This window comes from Peromyscus californicus, unplaced genomic scaffold (assembly GCF_007827085.1).
Source record: "Peromyscus californicus insignis strain IS unplaced genomic scaffold, ASM782708v3 Scaffold_1__1_contigs__length_55948999, whole genome shotgun sequence".
NCBI classification, from domain to species: Eukaryota; Metazoa; Chordata; class Mammalia; order Rodentia; family Cricetidae; genus Peromyscus; species Peromyscus californicus.
In genome coordinates this window covers 18,217,042-18,238,165 of record NW_026294492.1, presented here as the reverse complement: position 1 = coordinate 18,238,165, position 21,124 = coordinate 18,217,042, and the positions used below count along the sequence as shown (strand labels likewise).

The following is a 21,124-nucleotide window of genomic DNA, read 5'->3' as shown; positions in this document are numbered from 1 at the left end:
TCATCAAACAGATAATATTTATAATTGACATTACATAAATCCCATCTAAAGTAATTATTCTCTCATTTAATTGTTCCATTTTTCAAACGGACCAGTGTATTATCATACAGAGACCTAACTCCCTCCATTACAGTAGTGTTTCCCATTTTTAACGTGGGAAAAACTCTCTCTTTTAACTAATTCCTCCCTTTAAGAATTCCCAGTTGTCTCACTAAATCTGCCAGCCATGACGATTCAGATGATGGTGAAGTGTGGGCTGACTGCTCTCCATAGAACAGTAGAGGCCTGCGCTGTTTTCAGGGAGCCACCTAGTGTGGCAGCAGCCTGAGGAGGGGGGAATCCAGGGAAAGCCCACGGCCCACTGGGAGGGAAGAAGCGCAAGATCCAGCCGTCTGCACAGGAGGAATGTGCCAAAGTGGCTAACTCCTATGTTTTTTGGAGCCCAAAAGCCTATGGGGTTTGCTGCAGATAGGCTGCAACAGAAATATCCCCAAAGGAAAACATTGCCAGTGGGGCAGTGACTCCAGCCGCGTGCAGCTCTGGCAAGCGGCTTTTCCATGAATTCATGCCCCAAAAGTTGGATGCCAGATGTAGCACAAATCCTAATTTATCTTTTTAATAAATGCCTGTGCCAGATATTGGGGTAAATGCTGAAAGATAGAGAGACAAAGGAGCAAGCCACAGTCACTTCTTACCAACTCCTCAGCCTGAAAGGGGTGAGCTCCTGTCTCATCCCCCGCCTTATATTCCTCTCTTAGCCCAGCCATATCACTTCCTGTCTCCACCTCCCTAGTGCTGGGATTAAAGGTGTGTGCTCCACTGTCTGGCTAGCTCTGCACTCTGATCTCCAGGCGGCTTTGTTTGTTAGACCACAAACAAATTATCACCACAGATTTCTTTATTTTTTTAAATTTATTTTTATTTTACGTTCACTAGTGTTTTGCCTGAATGTATGTGTGTGTGAGGTGTCAGAAGCCCTAGAACAGGTATGAGCTGCCATGTGGATACTAGGAATTGAACCCAGGTTCTCTGGAAGAGCAGCCAGTGCTCTTAAATGCTGAGCCATCTCTCCAGCCCCCTTGATTTATTTCTTCTATCAGATATATTTCCCAGAGATCCCCCCCGAAATTTAAATATTAATTGTTGATGTTAGCCCTTGTTTTGTAGACAGACCGGCAGAACAAAGGTGACTGGTTTGGGTGTGTCTTTCCTTCCTTCCCTAGCAATTTGAAACTTTCCATTGCTGTGCCACTGCGTCCTAGTGCTTTCTATAACACAATTGGGACAGTAATGACATAGTACAAAGCCCAGTGCGTTTCACCTTCACAGCACCCCTGTGAGGCAGACACTATGTGTGTCTGTATTCACACAGGGTAAAGCCTTGGCTGAGACATGAGGTGGAGTTTACCTAAGGCTATCAAGATGACTGCAGCTGATAGCTTTTAGTCTGACTTTGGAATCCATCCTTCTGTTCATTATAGTCTGAGGTCATTTGTGTTCCTGCTATACTGGACCTGCTGTCATTGTTTGATTACTCGGCTTCCATGTTAATAATGGCCAGTGACCACTCATGGCTACTAGAAGATCTGAGACCACTAACAGAACAGCTAGCAGTGTTGTGTTGGTTTCCTTTGTTCCCTGAGCCTGACAAGGATGCTACAGTGTGTTAGAAACATACTCTGCATGCTGTGAGTGCTGTAGGAAAACACTGAGCTCAGAAGAGCCATCATTCTATAGCAAGTTTGTTCCACGTTCCAGTGGGAGACATTATTACTTTGTTCCTTAAGACTTTCCATTTACAAACGCCATTCTGAAAACCCAAGCAAAGAGGAATTGAATTTTTGTGTTCTTGGTATGTTCAGCAAGCATACATAGAAGGATGGGGAAGCTCGTGAAGGAATGTTTTCCTAGCACTTCATACTTTTAATTATAGAACTCTTTTAGGGTGAAAACTCAAAGATGAATAATATACTCTCTTTACTGATTAGTAGAGAGGATGTTAGTGGTGACTTACATTAAAATGTAAATAACTTCGTATGTACATCTATAACTCACATATTCTTTAATGATCGTCGTGTGCCAGCTGTTATTATTCCTAAGTATTAGGATAATTCCATTTGCTAATGTATCACTTGGCTTTTGTGCTTATTACTTTCAGGTGATCAAGCCCGTACTTTTTTCCTGCAGTCAGGTCTGCCGGCCCCAGTTTTAGCTGAAATATGGTAAGATGCTTTCTTATAAATGTACATAAGTTTCTGATGGGCTGTTGTTTTTTTAAACAATATGGTGTTAACATCAGATTGTTTTCATTTGTACTCTATTATTAAATAAGAATATTTCCTTAGCTCTTTGAAAAATAAATTACACTGAATAAATGAGTGAAAGTAATTTGAAGTTTTGTTCCATAGGACAAATCTCTAGTTCCATTAGAATTCAAGAAAGAATGTATGAATTATCATTGAGAAATATTTCTGTACAATTTGGTGAAATCTCAGCTTCCTCTTTCTGTTATCTTTTTGTAGTTTCATTTCTTTTCATCATCTGTAAACCCCAAAGTAGTCATCCCTTTCTTTGCTCCTACTTAAGAATTATTCTAGAGGAGCTAGTGAGATGCTCAGTGGCTAAGAGCATTGGGTACTCTTGCAGAGGACCTGAGTTCAATTCCCAGCACCCACATCGCAGCTCACAACTATTTGTAATTCAACTTCCAGGGGTTTTGACACCCTCTTCTGACCTCTGTGGGTACCAGGCACACATATTGTGCATATACATACATGTAGGCAAAACACTCATACATATAAAAAAAATAATAAATTTTTAAAAATATTCTAGAGTATCTGGGATTGTGTTTTTTAATGTGTTTACAATAAATGAGATCTTCTACCTCATCCTTTTTCCTTACGGAACATTTGTGTGCTTGACAAAATGCTAGTCACAAACATGTTTTCAATTATTTGAACAAGTCAGTAAGTTAAACTTAGAATTTATGTACCTATATAAAATGCACATGTATGTATATATAAAATACTATGTAGACTTGGATGTCCTAAAACTCACTCTGTAGATCAGGCGGCCTCAAACTTGGAACAATCCTTTTACCTCATCTCCATAATGCCTGGGATTTCAGGGGTCTGCTCTCATTACTGGCTTAGAATTATAGTGTTTTGAATGATTATTTTCTGTCTACATTGTTGGAAATCCTCTGTGAACTGTAGATTACCTGTGGTCTGTGAGCATTTTGTTAGGTACTGTCCCTGGCTAGTATTTCTCACTATGCAGGTTTCTGTTATTCATATGTATGTCTACTCAATTGAGTGATGGTCTCCATGTGAATGCTTTGTCATTGGTTTTATTTTCTAACCTCAACAGTAATTTTTGTTTCCTTATTGCCCCGCACACACTGATCTACTCACCTCATTCTCCTTTTAGGGCCTTATCAGATTTGAACAAGGATGGGAAGATGGATCAGCAAGAGTTCTCCATAGCTATGAAACTCATCAAACTAAAGCTTCAAGGGCAGCAGCTGCCTCTAGTTCTCCCTCCTGTTATGAAGCAGCCCCCCATGTTCTCCCCACTCATCTCCGCTCGTTTCGGTGTGTATCACTAATTTATTAGCCTTATTTGGTTGTTAAGCTTGATCCCTTGGGGATCAGGAAAGGATTTATTAACACAAAATGACAATTCTCAGACTTCTAAGTTAAGCTTCATGCCTTTAAGAGAAGAAATCTTAAATGTACTGCCATAGCTAAGTGTCCATGTCTGGTCTTGCCAGAGTCCTCCATTACAGCTCCTAGTTGTGAATAAGTGATCTGCCTCCTTAGTTTCAACTGACTCTAAATATTGTTCCTATTAGGTTCTTCTGTCTCTCCTGGAAGGAGAAGCAGGGTGCTAAGTACTAGAGGCCACCAAAGGAAGGTGACGGGGGAGGGGCAGTCAAGGAGAAATGGTCAATGTTACGAAATTACAGTTAGAACAAATTCTGGTGTTATGCTGTATGGTAGGGTGACTGTGGTTAACAGCTTTGCATTGCGCATTCCAAAGCAGCTGGGAGAGAAGATTCTGAATGTTTTTAGCACAGAGAAATAATAAATGTTCAAGATGGTAGATGTGCTAAATACCCTGGTTTGGTTATATCTGTATCCACATATCAGAACACTGCACTGTACCTCAGAAATAGGTACAGTGTGTGTTCTTAATATTAAATAAATAAAACAAGATGATTGAATAAATTTAAACTCACTTGAAGGGGTTTAATTTATATAGTAATTTAAAATCATAGATGAGTAGAATTTCTTTAATTTAAAGGTTAATTAGCCAGCTAAATTGAGGCAAAAAAAAATTGTAGACTTTGTCCTAATTAATTTACACCCTCTTCAGAAATTACCAGTTGGTATGCTTTCCATATAATTTTGACTAGCCAATTTCTTATTAATTATATGTGAAAAGCACTCATTTTGAATGGGACATTCAATAAGGTGTTTCTGTGTTAAATGCATTCCTCTACACTGGATACTAGATTTTAAAACACTGTATTTATTCTTCCACTCTTGTACTCAACCGTAGAGATAAACACCGGGTGGCCATATTTTATGTTGTATTTAGTGTTCCACAGTTAAGAAAATAAAAGTCATCACTTATTTTAAAGACTTGGCTTTGAATTCGTGGATTTGGAGGGAAACTTGGAGGGAGATGTGTGGCATGTTTGCCAATAAAACATACACATAAACATGTCTACCACAGCACCTACTATTAGAACCTGTTTTGTTTGAGGAATGAGCATGCACAGTAGTCTAGTAACTTAGTAGCTCTGGATCTGTTTTCCTTACAAAGAAAACCATACAGTCAGATAAAACTTTTTATCTTTGACATACTGTTTTAGTTGACAAAGATTGCTTAGTCTTAGTGTAACAGGAAAAGAAAACTTGAGTGATGCCTGGGCTCGCTTGTAGTTCATACGTGGTAAATGATTAGCATTCAGAGCAGTAGCTTATCTCCTCCACTTCAGGTTCAAAGCTGCTTTAGGGAGTGTTTTAAGGATCAATTGCCCATGGTGTTTCTACAAACACTGGGGCTGCTTCTTGTGCTGAGACTTGCTTTTGGGCATGTATTTTATAGTTGACTTGGTACCATTGAAAAATGTGTTCTCTTTTATCTCTAGGGATGGGAAGCATGCCCAATCTGTCCATTCCTCAGCCATTGCCTCCAGTTGCACCTATAACAACACCCTTGTCTTCTGCAACTTCAGGGACCAGTATTCCTCCCTTAATGATGCCTGCTCCCCTAGTGCCTTCCGTTAGTACATCATCCTTACCAAATGGAACCGCCAGTCTCATTCAGCCTTTATCCATTCCTTATTCTTCTTCAAGTAAGTGTCTAGTGAGTCGGACATGTGAAGGGACATGTGTAACAACATGTTACAATTGCTGTTCAGAGATTTCCTTGTTTGTGGAATTGCTAGTACAGATCTTTTCCTTTTTCTCTCTCTTTTTTCCCCACAGCTTTGCCTCATGCATCATCTTACAGTCTGATGATGGGAGGATTTGGTGGTGCTAGTATCCAGAAGGCCCAGTCTCTGATTGATTTAGGATCTAGTAGGTATGAAAACTTAACGCATAGAACTTTGTCTGCTTTCAATGTAGATTTTTATTTAACAAGCCCTGGGCTTATTCTGGTTATTCTTTGTAATGGACAAGTATAAATATTTAAGATGAGTTTTCTCTTTTGTTGTTGATTTTCTTGTTTTTTGAGACAGAGTCTCACTGTGTAGCCCTGGCTGTCCTGGAACTCACTCTGTAGACTAGACTGGCCTCGAACTCAGAGATCTGCCTTGCCTCTGCCTCCTGAGTGCTGGGACTAAAGATGTGCACCACCACACCTGACTGAGGTGGTGTTTTTTAAACTTAGAAAGCACAAGTGTTGTTTATTACCTGCCTTAGAAGTCATCATAGTTCTTTCAAAACAGTTACAAAGAGCTACCTTTCACCAGAAAAATACTGTCTTGTAGCTGACTTTTGTGATTTAATTTTTTTTAACATCATTGAACCATAGTTTAACCAAGTAAGAAATGTAGACAATAATATCTTTTAAGTGTGTTTGGAAGATAGGAAATGCCACTTTTAAAGGCCCTGGACAGTAAAATGCCTGGAATTGTAGGTTCTTAATAGATGGAGGTGTAGGTGCCTGTTGCCTTTATATTATATAAGGAATGATTCTTAATGTCTTTGTCTTATATAGTTTAATTAAATATATTTTATTTGGTAACATAAAATTTTAAATACATTTCATTATAGCTCAACTTCCTCAACTGCTTCCCTCTCAGGGAACTCGCCCAAGACTGGTACCTCAGAGTGGGCGGTTCCTCAGCCTTCAAGATTAAAGTATCGGCAGAAATTTAACAGTCTAGACAAAAGCATGAGTGGATACCTCTCAGGTAACTGGAGTAGAGTGCTTGTGAGATCGTTAGTCTTTTATAGAAACCTTTTGAAAAACTATTATTGAATTTGTGCTTTGTGTCTTATCTAAAGTTCTAACATTGAAGACATTTAGAAGACATTTCATACATAAAAATATTGGAAGTGTATAATTATTGAAAGATGGGTTCAGTTTGATTGCTTTCCTCACATTCTTATGCCAAGCTGAGTACAAGGGTATACACCCCACCATTTGGAGAAGCATCTCTCAGGAAGAGCAGACTTCATCTTGCAGCTTTGAAGTGAATGAAAACTCCCCAACCACAGGGTGCGGTAGGGGCAGCGGTTAGCCTCAGCTCTCTGAGAGGAAAGGCAGTTTCGCTGCCCGCCCGCCCTTCTCGTTGCTCACTGTTTGTGCTCTGACTCAAGTGTGTCTGTGGAACATCGGAGTCACTTTAGCATATCATGTCAATTTAGATGGTGAAGCGGCCATACACAGGGATAGACGTAGAATAGGCACGTATGTCCTACCTTCTAACAATCACATTCCCTCTTCTCTCAGCAAATAACTTATGTCGGACTAGGTGAATGATGATCAAGGACAAGGGGTCAGGAAAGACTGATTTCTGTCTTGAGTCCTGGCATGGACAGTAATGCAGTTCATAGAGAAGAGAGAGCGGTTTGGAGTGAAAACTGGGGAGAGGGACATGATGGGAACAGAGAAGTTTGAGACATCTTTTTTTTAGTTGCCTGTGAAACACACATGTAGGTTTTTGGTTGGCTCGAGATGTATAAATAGAGAGGTGAGGTTTGGGCTGCGATGTGCATGTAGAGGTCATCAGGCTTCAGATGCTCAGGAGTCCCGGGGGGAATGACAGGCTTTGTAGATCAGGTAGGAGGAGAAACAGTGAAGACAGAGGGACAGGAGGAGAGCAAACAGGGAGACTTGACCCAAGTGGCTTGACCCTTGCTCTCAGAGCTGTGCGGAGCACTGTCTTGCTAGAAGAACATGGAGGAGCACCCTATCCTCACTAATTCCAGACTCTGACTCTTTGGAGTTTGTGTTTGATTACTCTGGAATGCTCAGTGCCTGGGCCCTGGTACAAACATTTTGTCAGTCAGTGTTCCAAGAAAGCAGCAGCATTGTCTGCATGACATTCAAGAGGCTAAAGTAGTCTCTCTTCATGGTTTCCTCTCTCAATCAGGTTTTCAAGCTAGAAATGCCCTTCTTCAGTCAAATCTGTCCCAAACTCAGCTGGCTACTATCTGGTGAGTCTGTCCATTGATGATTTCAGTTATAGATTATCTGTTATCAGAAATCCTTCAGGAAGATCGTTTCGGAAAACACAAACAGAAAAGTGATTGTTTCTGTGGAAATTTATGACTCAAGCATGCTCCATAAAAGTGGGCATTTGAAAGTTAATAGTCACCTGGGAAGCATACATTCTTGAGAACATAACTTTAATTTTATAAGTGACACTGTAGTTTTCTTTTATATAATGACTTACATTGCCATCCAGAGATTATTTCATTTTTAATATAGTGAATTGAACATGGCACATGATAAGCCACCTTCTCAGAATGGGCAGTTGCCGTAATGAGTCAGTGTCTTCCCTCTCTTTGGGGCTGTGAAAAGTAAGGGTAAAAACTGACTCATTTTTCTGTATATGTTTATGTTTTACTAAAATTTATTAGCCTAGCATTTGTGCTGTCATTATTATCACTCGTGAAAATAAAAGCTGTACTCTGAAGTTAGTAAAAACACAGTGAGCTTTGTAAACTGTGAGTTGTCCCATTTCCTGCAGGACTCTGGCTGACATTGATGGTGACGGACAGTTGAGAGCCGAAGAGTTTATCCTAGCGATGCACCTCACTGACATGGCCAAAGCTGGACAGCCGCTTCCGCTGACTTTACCTCCTGAGCTCGTCCCTCCATCCTTCAGGTCAGGGCCTCTGGAGCTGCAGACTGGGGTCTTCATCACTTAGGAGTGATTCCTACTGCAGAAGCTGTGCTTTAGTTTAGAGGAGAGATAAATATTGACTCTCTGATTTTCATATTCAGTGCGTCGTGCTAGGAAGGAGTAGATAACAGGAGTTGTTTTCAGGTGTTACGGAGAAGAAGTGTATCAGTTTAACTGAAGAGGTGAGAAAAAGTGCCCAAGAATAGCGATTAGGGGATTCTAACATCCAAGGACTTTGTACATCATTACTAAAGGCCAGACTGTGTTTAAATGTTCTTAGTACTATATTTTAAATATTAAATTGTTGAATATTTTTAAATATTGAAATATATTTAAATATAAGATTACTGTTGGTAACCTGTATTTTTTAGTCTGAAAATTCTCAGACTGTGTGATGTTTTTTGTTGTTTGCTTTTCTTAGGGGGGGGAAGCAAATTGATTCCATTAACGGAACTCTGCCTTCATATCAGAAAACACAAGAAGAAGAACCTCAGAAGAAATTGCCAGGTGTTAATTTTACACTTTTAATTAATTGGTTTATTTTAAAATTAAAATTAATTGTATTTACTTTAAATTTTATTTTGAAGTACAAACAAATATTTAGTGTTTATAGACTTACAAATTATATGTTATATGAAAAAATTAATGGATGGAATTTGTGTCTGTGTGTATGTGTGAGTGCGTGTGTGTCTGTATGTGTGTGTGTGTGTGTGTGTGTGTATTACTGGGGATTGAATCCATGGACTTAAGTAAACAAGCCAAGCATTTCTATCACTGAACTATGTCACCAGCTCATTGGGATGTTTTTAATTATTAATTTTAACAAAGAGTAAAACTGAAAATGATGAAGGAAGAGGGGAGAGTGTGTATGTTTGGAAAATTAGTGTTTTTTCCACATTAGGGAGATGAAATCAGATCGAGCTTTGTAATAAACTCTTTAGCTTTGAAAAAAGTTTTAAATGTTCATTGAAAGAGTGTACACATAATTATTTTAAATTATTAAAAAGTTTGTGAAAGGACTGGGGTTATAGCGCAATAATAGAATGTTTGGCCAGCATATGCAAGGCCCTGAGTTTGATTCCCCAGCACTGCAAAGCAAACCAAACGAGAAAACTGCCTTCTTCAAAAAGTTAACGACACTGGGGCTGGAGAGGTGGCTCAGCAGTTAAGGACACTGGCTGTTCTTCCAGAGGGCCTGGGTTCAATTCTCAGCACCCACGTGGCAGCTCACAACTGTCTGTAACTCCATTTCCAGGGGATCTGATACCTTCACACCAATGCACATAAAATAAAAAGTTAAATAAATTCTTTAAAAAAAAGTTAACGACATACAGCAGATAAAACACAACCTTGGTTATTAAAGAAGGCACTGAGAAAAGGTAAACCAATTATTCTTATTGGCTTGGATAGTCAAAGTATGCTTGAATAAATTCAAGCATAGACAATTGTGGGTTTTTAAATGAATATTTTTACAGGAAAGCAAATCCTTTCCTATTTACATTTGAGTTAAAAGAATCCTTAGGAGAAATCGCCGGAGAGTAAGAGCACTCAAATGACTCCTAGACCAGAGTGGATTGAACTAGATAAGAGGTTCTGTAGGTTGTGGGAGAAAGCATACAGTCTCCATTTATCTGTCTGTCTGTCTCTCTGTCTGTCTATCTACCTTTCTCTCTCTCTCTCTCTTCCTCCCTTCCTTGCTTCCTTCCTTTTAGTTACTTTTGAGGACAAACGCAAAGCCAACTATGAGCGCGGAAACATGGAGCTGGAGAAGCGACGCCAAGCCCTGATGGAGCAGCAGCAGAGGGAGGCCGAGCGGAAAGCCCAGAAAGAGAAGGAAGAGTGGGAGCGCAAACAGAGAGAATTACAAGAACAGGAGTGGAAGAAGCAGCTGGAATTGGAAAAACGCTTGGAGAAACAGAGAGAACTGGAGAGGCAGCGGGAGGAAGAGAGGAGAAAAGAGATAGAAAGACGAGAGGTAATCTTCAAGTTCTTTCTTAAGAGTGTCACTGATGGATGACTGCACGCGTTTCATCCACGAGGACTAGCGGACCTTTTCACTTTTGTCATGCCTCCCATCTGCGTCAGGTCACTCCACCCCGTGCAAAATCAGTTCTCCTTCCCTGGACCGTGATGTGAGGACTTAGGGCTTCCTGGCAGAGGTCTGTGGAAGCCTGATTGTGTGCAGAGGAGGATTGAGTGCGCAGCTGAGCCAGTGACAGCTGCAGTTCATTTGACAGCAGGTCACTGGGTGAGGGCAAGCCTAGACCTCAGAGTCAGCCTGAAGACTTGAAGCCTAGGGAGGTGAAGCTGCAGAGAGGGATCCGAAGCAGGCCTAGTAAAGAGGTTCTGAGACATTGGCTGTGTTTTAACAGGCCAGAAACGGAGCACAGTGAGTTACAGTGCTTTTAAACATTATGAATGGAATTATTTCTCCTCTGATGCCAGAACAAAGGCATCATTATTTCTCTTGCTTTTTATACTTAGGAAGCCATCGTTTAGCTTATTAAAAGAAGGATGACTATAACCAAAAGATGGTCTGTGAAGCAGTGAAAAGTGATGAATCAAAGCCACTTTTGAGGATTTTGTAGGCCCACTGAGAAAACGAAAGTTCCTCACCTGCCCTTAGGCATGATGGCCACTCAGTCCTAAAGGTTTTGAATGGTGCAAATTTCTCTAAATTTAAAAGTTAACAATAATTTGGTGTTTTTAGGCAGCAAAACAGGAGCTGGAAAGACAGCGTCGTTTAGAATGGGAAAGAATCCGTCGGCAGGAGCTTCTCAATCAGAAGAACCGAGAACAAGAGGAAATCGTCAGGCTGAACTCGAAGAAGAAGAGCCTCCACCTGGAGCTGGAAGCAGTGGTATGGCTGAGGTTCACAGGGACGTTGTCTGGACAGTGCTGCAGGCTTACCTCTCCAGGGTTTGCTTAAAGGGGGAAAACACGCAAGCTGCTTGCCCTCAGGATCTCACACCATTCCTCGCAGTTTGAAAAACTCGTTTTTAACTGACATTAGTCACTCTACTTAACTGTCTTTTACACATCCAATGTTAGCGGGTTCAGTTCTTTGAAATGCAAGAGGAGAAGATAAAAAGGTAGACTCCCATAAGCCTGGCCTTGCTAGGACGACAGGAGTTTGCAGGATGAGTGCTTTCCTGTATGCTAGAACCAAATTGAGATCGTCTTAATCTAAATAGTGCTTAATATTTTTTTGTTGGCTTGAATTACATTGAAATAACCTTTAAAAATAAAGTATCATGCTAGGTGATGGTGTCACATGCCTTTAATCCCAGCACTTGGAAGGTAGAGGCAGGTGAATCTGTGAGTTTGAGACCAGCCTGGTCTACAGGGCGAGTTCCAGGACAGCCAAAACTACACAGAGAAATCCTATCTTGTAAAAATTAATAATAATAATAATAATAATAATAATAAAAGCAACAATAACTAAATAATATAAGACATCATGATATCTTTAGTCAGAAGGATGATATTTTATGGTCTTAAATTACTTTGTATATAAACCATAATTATTAATCATGCCACAGTGCTACAACAGAGATCTTAAAACATTTAGCTTCTGGGTGCTATGTGTGTATCTATCAGAACCATCATCTTGATGGTGTGTTTTTTCTTAGAAATGGGAGAAGATTGGACTGACTAGATAAAGACCCGCTGCCACACCTGGCAAGCTGAGGTCAATCTCCGGGACCCATGTAGTACAAAGAGAAAACTGACTCCCACAAACTGTTCTCTGAACTCTGTGCACACCCACACATATACACACAAAATAAATAAATATAAAAAAAATTTAATATAAGAGAAGACCTTAATATTGCCTGTTTTTCCTTTAAGGTTTAGGGTAACACACCAGTGCAATAACATGGGTCAGTATCTGGAGAGGTTCAGTCTGTACTTACACATGTTAAAGATAAAATAAGCTCTAGAGTTTATGGAACATTCGTTTTAGTGTGTATTTTTCAAATATAAGACATGCTCTCTAGTCAAACTTTCATCATGATAACTCAGTTTTCCTCGCCTCACTGTATTATTGCTAGAGCTCCAATAACAAAATGCCACAGGCTGAGAGGCCTAAACAGCAGCAATTGTCACAGTTCCGGAGGCCAGAAGTCAGGGTTCGGTTCCAGTGAGGCTACCTCTGTCCTCACACGGCTTTCTCTCTGCACAGGCGTTTCTGGTGCATTGTCTGTCTGTCTGTTCTTCTCACAACGACACTAGTTAGATTGGATTAGGGCCCACTCCAAAGACCTTTTTTGACCCTAATTGCCTTCTTAGAGTGTGTTTCTCTAAATATTAGACAAATGGCTTGGGAGTGAGGTGACAATTCACCCTTGCACCCCACCTTACCCTCCATCTTGGACCTTATTGAGAAGGTCTGCTCTGTTCTTCCCTCCCCAGGAAGGGAAGGATGGGGTACTTTCTGCATAAGGAAAAGAGTATTAGTGTAGGAAAAAAAGGACTGAAACCCAAAAGTTCCTTCTGGACATTGTTTAACTAAAGGAGATTAGAAAATAACATTGAAGGTAGAAAGAGAAGCTGAAGAACATCTAAAGAATAAATTAAATATACTTTGAGATTGTTCATGGTAGTTATAAATACATAATTCAGAAAAAATTCAGTATGTTGTATTTGTGCTTTTTCACATAGCATATGGGATCTTGCTCTCTGAAAATGATTTGTTTCTTGCTAATAACTCTTCATATAAATAATGTAAAACAGATCCCAATGGATTATAGACATTTTTCTCAGACTGACTATGAATCCTAAGTATCATTTGAAATTTAACTAAATAAAAGTATTTTCCCCTTACCTTTTACTGTATATATGCATTTGATCTTCCTATAGGATTTTTTTTACCATATATATGCATATGATTTTCCTATAGAGTGGAAAACATCAGCAGATTTCAGGCAGACTTCAAGATGTCCGAATCAGAAAGCAAACACAAAAAACTGAGCTAGAAGTTTTGGATAAGCAGTGTGACCTGGAAATTATGGAAATCAAACACCTTCAACAAGAACTTCAGGTAGGTCTTTTGCAGCTGAATGGACCTTAAACACATGCATCAGCAGTCTTCCTATAGATAGTCAGTTAGGGAGTCATGAGCCCCTGACTTTCTGGCAGACCTATGATAGAAAAGATCAGAAAGTCCATAGGCTAGATGTGAGCTAGGTTCTGCTTAAATTCATATATAAACACGCTTCACTTTGAACTTTAATAAAAATTACCTTTATGTGCTATTTAGTCCATTTGCAGAATCAAGGCACTAACACTGACATGGATCTACTCTACCACAAAAGTGAAATCTTCTTGTTGTACGTGGCCAGTGAGCAAGGCGGGACATTAATCCCTGTAATGAGGGAATGTCCTCATGGTTTGATCACTTGTACAGCCTTACCCTTATCACTATAGTGTTGGGAGTCATGTGTCAGTCCTGGAATTATGGCAGGACACCCGTATTTACACCGTATCATATATTACAATGAAGTTGTTACTATTAGGTTTAGGAAATTCTGAGTTGAAGTTACTCTTTTCAGAACTGTGGTGAGAAAATATTAGATGTTTTTTTCAGAGACCTGGTACTTCTTTGCTTCTGAAGTGGAGTCTGGTTCAATTATTGCTATTTGAAAATAGGTACACTAAAAGTATTCTCCACCTGGAGAATCTTCTCACTTAACTTCTTTACTGCAAGGATGGGTAATCGGTCTTCCCCTTGTCACGGCAGGGCCATTTTTTCCATGGTTTAAAACTGCTTCCCCGTTTCTCCCTAAGATCTCAGTCGCTCTTTGATACATACTTATGCATTATGGAGTGTTGTGGCCTGTTTACATGTGTTGTCTAGACATGGAGGCCCCTCTCATTCTTTGCCACCTGTCATCCATTACAGTGCAGAAAAGTTGAGGTCTCTAGATACTCTGCGTTGATGAAGGCATTCTTTATTACCTTTAAATTTCTTTTTTTTTTTTTTTTTTTTTTTTTTTTTTTTTTTTTTTGGTTTTTCGAGACAGGGTTTCTCTGTGCAGCTTTGCGCCTTTCCTGGGACTCACTTGGTAGCCCAGGCTGGCCTCGAACTCACAGAGATCCGCCTGGCTCTGCCTCCCGAGTGCTGGGATTACAGGCGTGCGCCACCACCGCCCGGCTACCTTTAAATTTCAGCTGCCCATTCATCAGTATTTGATTAAATATTTTCTCTTTTTATCCTATATAATTCTACACTACAGCCATGTAGTATTTCTGTTGAGTCTTAAAAGTGATTAAATCATGTTTTAAATTTTTCAAAAAGTTCTTAGACATTATATTGTTTTAATCAAGAGTCTAATTTTCTTTTTTAAAGGAATATCAAAATAAGCTTATCTATCTGGTACCTGAGAAGCAATTACTAAATGAAAGAATTAAAAACATGCAGCTCAATAACACACCTGGTAAGAAGTCTCTTAAGTTTTGTTTTGTTTCTGAATAATTGTTTTAATATATTATTTTAAAATGGCATTATTCCGTTAAAATGATATTTTGCCTGTAAGTTAAATTTTTCAAAATAATGTGAAAAATATTATCGTAAGTTGTATTAGCTACTTATCTCATAGCTGTGACCAGATACCTGACAAGAAATAACTAAAGAAAGGAAAGGTTTCTTTTCGCTCGCAGTTTGGACAAAGATGGCAAGTAATCAGTGGTAAAGCATAGTGGTAAAGCGTGATCTCATATAGAAATCATATAGGGAAATGGATAACCACATGCAAAAGGGTAAAATTGACCCTTGTTTTCCCATCCATGAAAATGAATCACACACCTAAGCTTGGGCACAGGAGCTCATGCCTGTCCCAGAACATTGTAGACTGGGGCAAGCAGATTGTCATGAATTCAAGTCCAGCCTGGGCTGCACTGCAAATTCCATGTCAGCCTGGGCTGAAAAATGAAACCCTGTCTCAAAACCAACAACAAAGATAGAAGAGTACAACCTAAATATAAAATACAAACTATAAAGCTCCTGAAAGAAGACAGACAAAAGTACCTTGATATAAAGAAGATTTACAACCATTTTTAATATACTATTTTTATTAATTCTTTCAGGATTTCATACAGTGTACTCTGATCACTTTTGCCCTCACTCCTGCCCTCACTCCTCTCAGATCCACCCCTGCCTCTTCATCTCACCTCCACCTTCATAGCGTCTGGTCTGTTTTAGCAGGACTTTTGAAAGTTTTTTATTTGTCTGTCTTCATGTGTGTCTGGGCACTACATGTGTGCAGTGCTTGAGTGGCCAGGAAAGGGCATTGGAGCCACTAAAATTGAAGTTACAGTGGTGAGCCACCATGTGGGTGCTGGGAATCGAACTCCGGAGGTCTGGAAGAGCAGCCAGTACTCTTAACTACTGAGCCAGCTCTTCAGCCCCATTGACAGTTTAACAAAAATCACCACAAATAGAAAAATAGAAATAGGAAATTGTCATAGAAATATATCAAAAGCTTAAGAAATCTGAAACAAGTCATCCTACATCCCACTAAAAGAATTCTGCACAGCCAAGGAGATACCCAAGATGCAAAGCAGTCCACGGAGAGAGAGAAAATATCTGTGAATTATATATCTGATAGGGGTTTGATATCCAAAATATATAAGGAATTCATACAACCCAATATAGAAAAATCCCCAAAACTAACAGAAAAACTCCATATGGCCCAACGTAAAAATGGGCAGAAGACTTGAATAAGCATTTCCCCAAAGAAGAGATAAAAATGACTACTAGATATTTGAGGGGTGGTCACCATTGCTGATCATTGAATTATCCCCTCAGACCTCTTAGGATAGATGTTATCAGAAGGAGAAGAAATATGAGTTGGTGAGAGAGGAAAATCTGGCACCCCATTGATGGGGATGTAAATCAGTAGATATGATAGAAAATAGTTAGGCAGATCCTTGAATCATTAAAAATTAAACTACCATGTGATACCATGTGACCCACATCTGAGTGTGGATCGGAAAGAAGTAAATCACTGTCTCAAAGGTATGTGTGCACTCCCCTGTTCACTGTAGCGCCTGCACAGCAGCCAAGTGTGGAAGCAGATGTCCATCATATCTGTGCACTCCACTGTTCATTGTAGCGTCTGCACAGTAGCCAAGTGTGGAAACATATTCATCAACAGGAAAGCAGACAGAGAAAAATGTGTGTGTGCACATGCATACACAAAAAATTGAATATCCTACCTTAAAAAAAGAGGGAAGCAGTGTCATTTGTGACATGGATAATATGGAGGCTGTAGACTCAGTAAAATAAGTCAGCCATGTAAATAAAATATGTGTGATCTCACGTGTGAAATCTAAAAACGTTGAACTAAGAGAAACAGTAGAATGGTGCTTACCATAAAAATGGATTTTACCATAAAAAAGGATTAGTTATATTAAAACAATAGCCATAATGTAGACTACTATGTAAATAGAATGAGATCTGCATGTCCTAATTGATAAGATATATTCTTAAATTTAAAATAACTGAAGATGGGGTGTGTGTGCTCACCTAGCATGTGTGCATGAGGCCCCAGTTCAATCTCTACTATCGCCAAATTTTTTTTTTTTTTTTGGTTTTTTCGAGACAGGGTTTCTCTGTGTAGCTTTGCGCCTTTCCTGGGACTCACTTGGTAGCCCAGGCTGGCCTCAAACTCACAGAGATCCGCCTGGCTCTGCCTCCCGAGTGCTGGGATTAAAGGTGTGCGCCACCACCGCCCGGCGACTATCACCAAAATTTAAAAAACCAAAAATATAAATAAACAAATATGTGTTATAGAATGCTGTAGATAATGTGAGCCTATTAAGTAGAAGTTTGGTGAATACACACGTATCTAAGTACAAATGCTTTTTTTTAAAAAGACTTACTTATTTATTATATATACAGAAGAGGGTGCCAGATCTCATTACAGATGGTTGTGAGACATCATGTGGGTGCTGGGAATTGAACTCAGGACCTCTGGAAGAACAGTCAGTGCTCTTAACCTCTGAGCCATCTCTCCAGCCCCAGTACAAATGCTTAAAAGGAGAAGTTAGGATTTTAGATGAAGGAGGACTTAACTTTTTACTCTGCGTGTTTAATTTTATTTAAATTCTATACTTGATTTCTATACCTTAACAATACAAAATTTTAGAATATGTATTTAGATAGTAATACTACTATTTCATTTTAATGGAAAACACTGTATTTATACCTAGTTCCTCTATTCTTGTGTAAATTTTTTTTAATCATGTACAATGAAACTCTCTCTTCTTACCTTTCAAAATGTGTTATTAAATAGTCCTGTTAGTAAAGCTTATTGGGTCCTGGCTGTGAGTAGTCCTCTGTTCTTGAGACCGTTATAAGTAAGTATGAAGCTACTTTAACAGTATATTTTGTTAGCTGAGTATTTACTGTGAGTCCCACTTTATGCTATGGTTTTATATTCACCTCATTTAATAAGGTATGTGGTATCATGCCTATTGTGTTTGGTCAAACACCTTTTCTAATGTAGAGTTTTTTGTTTTTTTTTTTGGTTTTTCGAGACAGGGTTTCTCTGTGTAGCTTTGCGCCTCTCCTAGAACTCACTTGGTAGCCCAGGCTGGCCTCGAACTCACAGAGATCCGCCTGGCTCTGCCTCCCGAGTGCTGGGATTAAAGGCGTGCGCCACCACCGCCCGGCCTAATGTAGAGTTTTTCGAGTCCTGATCCTTTCAGTAGAGAACCAATATTTATATCCATTTCCTTCGAGGACCTTTACAAGATATTGTTTGGGAATAAAAGGTATTGTCTCTTCTACTCACCTATGGATTATTATATGCCCTTTGTATTTCTCTAGTTACATCATTTTGAGCAGACAGGAAATGATAGGAGCATCTCTCAAATGTAAACTGACTTGATACTTTTGTACTTCAGATTCAGGGATGAGTTTACTTCATAAAAAATCATTAGAAAAGGAAGAATTATGCCAAAGACTTAAAGAACAATTAGATGCTCTTGAAAAAGAAACTGCATCTAAGCTCTCAGAAATGGATTCATTTAACAATCAACTGAAGGTATTTCTCTTCTATTATCTTCATGACTTTGTAACTACTTCTTGTAATGTATTACATTTTCGTAATTGATTATATCACTTCATCTACTAGAATCATATTGTTTTTAATGTTCTCTAAAGTTTAGTAAATATTGTGTCATAAGGTTAAATATTTTTTTCCAGAGTTTCCAGGTTTTGATGACTATGTGCTCTTTTTATTGGCAAACATGCATTTCAAAAGCAGCTGCCTTAGTCAGCCCTTCAGAAGTAAAGTCGGCGCATTCTGAAGTAGAAAACAGGCGGGCATGATGGCGCACACCTGTAAATCCCAGAAGTTGGGAGGCTGACACAAACAGTTTAGAATTCAAGGCCATTCCTCAGTAACCTAGAGAGTTTAAGACTAGCCTGGGCTACATGATACCTGTCTCAAAGCAGAGTGGGGGGGATGAGCATGGACATTTCAAAACTGCTCTGGTGGTAGACCTGTTAACACACTTAATTCTTTTTCTTGTTTGTCTCTTTGTTCTGCTATAATTAATCTTTGTGAAGCAATAAAATGCATAGGGAAATCTAAAGGACAGTCTGATACTATAAACTTCATGTAGTTCATGATGCATTGGTTATTGTCTGCCCCTGTGACAGAGCAGGTGCCCAAGCAGACTGTGTGTTTTTCTTTTGGGGCAATGGTAATTGAATACTGAAGCCATATGAATGGAGGTAATATAATGTTAGTTGGATACTGAAGCTGTGAATGGAATGCTAAAATCCAGACTAACGGTATTTCACTCAAATTTGGGAGTAGTCTCAGTTCATCCTTTGCTAACAATGCATAAAGTTATGAAAGCATACAGTGTTGTATAGTAATTCTTTAAGAAAGCTATTTCTTCATATGGTTTTTATCTTGTTGACTTATTTAGAGTAACATTAGCAACAATTATGGAATAAACAACATGATAAAGAAAGACATCATGGTGGCTTCAGTTAAGGACAGAAAACTGAGGTGAATAATGCTGATAATGTACTTTACACAAAGATGCCTTCTTTAGAACAATTAAAACATGGTCGTTTGTCACTGATGGTCAAGCAAGCCAGTCACGTTATCTTCCTGAAATTACTTTTTAAAATCTGTACATAGTTTAACTGGCCTTTTATCTGCCTTATCTTACAGTGTGGGAATATGGATGACTCTGTTCTTCAGTGCCTTTTGTCTCTGCTAAGCTGTCTCAACAACCTCTTCCTCTTACTTAAGGTTATTTTCTAATATCTAGCTTCCTTTTTTATTTTTTATTTTTTGGTTACTTTACTGTTTTCTCTTTTAAACTGGACTATTCTTTGCCTTTATCTGATTATCTTTGTTTGGAATAACATATACAATAAAACCTTTTTTTCCCTTTCTGTTTGCTCTGATATCCTTCTGCTGTCTAATTGCCTGTCTGAGTTTAATGCTAGAAATCAGGAAGGCTGCCCACAGTGTCCCCCTTCATGAGGAATCCAACTGGTTCCCTTACATTATCTCTGGATTGGATTAACTAGTGGGGTGATTCAAGGGGAAGCTAAGGGGATGTGAGAGGAAATCACCCCTATCCCTGAATGCCATTGCTTGAGTTTCTCCTTCCTGCAGTCTAGGGCAGGGTCTTGTCTTGTATGCACCGTTCTGCACCCTAATTCTACATGAGGCAAAATAAGGTAAAGAACCAGTAATACAAGGGCATCATTACTTATCAGGCCTTGTATTCTAACACACACTCGAGGTAAAAATAAATACGTGTAAATTATGTGCTTTGCCGTTTCTAATTCACAAGACTATTCAAAATATTCAATGAAGTCCTCCTTTAATGTAGTTTAAAGAGAGGTGGTTTATATTAACCACTTGCGTACCCTTGTAGATTCTTATTACACTTCCTCCTCAGTGCTAAAATGTGTGGCAATAGACTGCTCCGTATACGTCCCACAGTAATTACACCTCAGCTCTCCTTTGGAAAAGGCAGGGCAGAGTGGAGAAGCAGCAGTAACAGGGCCCCAGGTGTTGACTGATCTGTAGGATTAGAACATGACTGACCGGGTGTCTGGTCTCAGAACTTTGCTACAGATCATGTGAAAATGAAGTGTGAGTTTCTTCATTGTGAATGAAGATCAGTGCAGATTGGTGGGCCGTACTCATTCATAGATACTGTCTGATCTTCCCTTTAGCATTGGAGCTCTACAGGCCGGCACATGATTCTGTCTTGCTTTACTTTCTTCCCTCTGCTTCCTGCCTTCTGGGTTTTCACTGCTTATTGACACTTTCATCAGAGGACGCTACAGGACTGTGAAGTCTGTAAGTCAGTGGATAGGAAACTTGAGTGTAGCTACAGAAAGCAAGAAAAGAAGCCTTTGTAGTCGTCACTGTAAGATGATCCAGAGGGATCACAGCACAGTGCTGAGGACTTCCATTGACTCCCTCTGAACTGCACAGAAAGCACCGTTTCAGCTGAGCAGTAAGCAGAAGCTGGATGCTGTGGATCAGCAGTGGATGGGGATGAAGACTGTTAAATGCGTATGAGCAACTCTGGAGAGAGTTAGAAAGCATGAGGCTGAAGGAGACAGCAGAGAGGGGGTGAGGGGGGGAGATGGCGGTGTGTAGAGATGAGTATGATGATTGGTAGAGCCCAGTCCCTGAAGAAGTAGATTAAGAAAAAGATCCAGGGGCTAAGGAAATGGGTTACGTGTTTGCCATGAAAAGGGCC

The 21,124-nt window shown here is 39.5% G+C and overlaps 1 protein-coding gene across 6 annotated transcripts in view; it reads left to right on the top strand.

The window, feature by feature from the left end:
* Itsn2 (intersectin 2) overlaps positions 1–21,124 on the top strand; it is a 119,034-nt gene that overhangs the window by 32,146 nt on the left and 65,764 nt on the right. For 5 of the 6 annotated variants that reach the window (XR_008220143.1, XM_052745985.1, XM_052745984.1 and 2 more), the window contains exons 4-17: positions 2,159–2,222; positions 3,430–3,593; positions 5,159–5,365; positions 5,499–5,595; positions 6,291–6,430; positions 7,616–7,679; positions 8,216–8,353; positions 8,793–8,878; positions 10,084–10,346; positions 11,082–11,231; positions 13,272–13,412; positions 14,721–14,808; positions 18,281–18,420; positions 19,567–19,647. Coding sequence is in view for 5 of the 6 variants with exons in the window: in XM_052745985.1 (XP_052601945.1) it covers positions 2,159–2,222; positions 3,430–3,593; positions 5,159–5,365; positions 5,499–5,595; positions 6,291–6,430; positions 7,616–7,679; positions 8,216–8,353; positions 8,793–8,878; positions 10,084–10,346; positions 11,082–11,231; positions 13,272–13,412; positions 14,721–14,808; positions 18,281–18,420; positions 19,567–19,647 (1,823 nt within the window). In the remaining variant the exon portion in view is untranslated. The remainder of the gene's footprint in view (positions 1–2,158; positions 2,223–3,429; positions 3,594–5,158; positions 5,366–5,498; positions 5,596–6,290; positions 6,431–7,615; positions 7,680–8,215; positions 8,354–8,792; positions 8,879–10,083; positions 10,347–11,081; positions 11,232–13,271; positions 13,413–14,720; positions 14,809–18,280; positions 18,421–19,566; positions 19,648–21,124) is intronic. The other variant, XM_052745987.1, reaches the window with a different exon arrangement.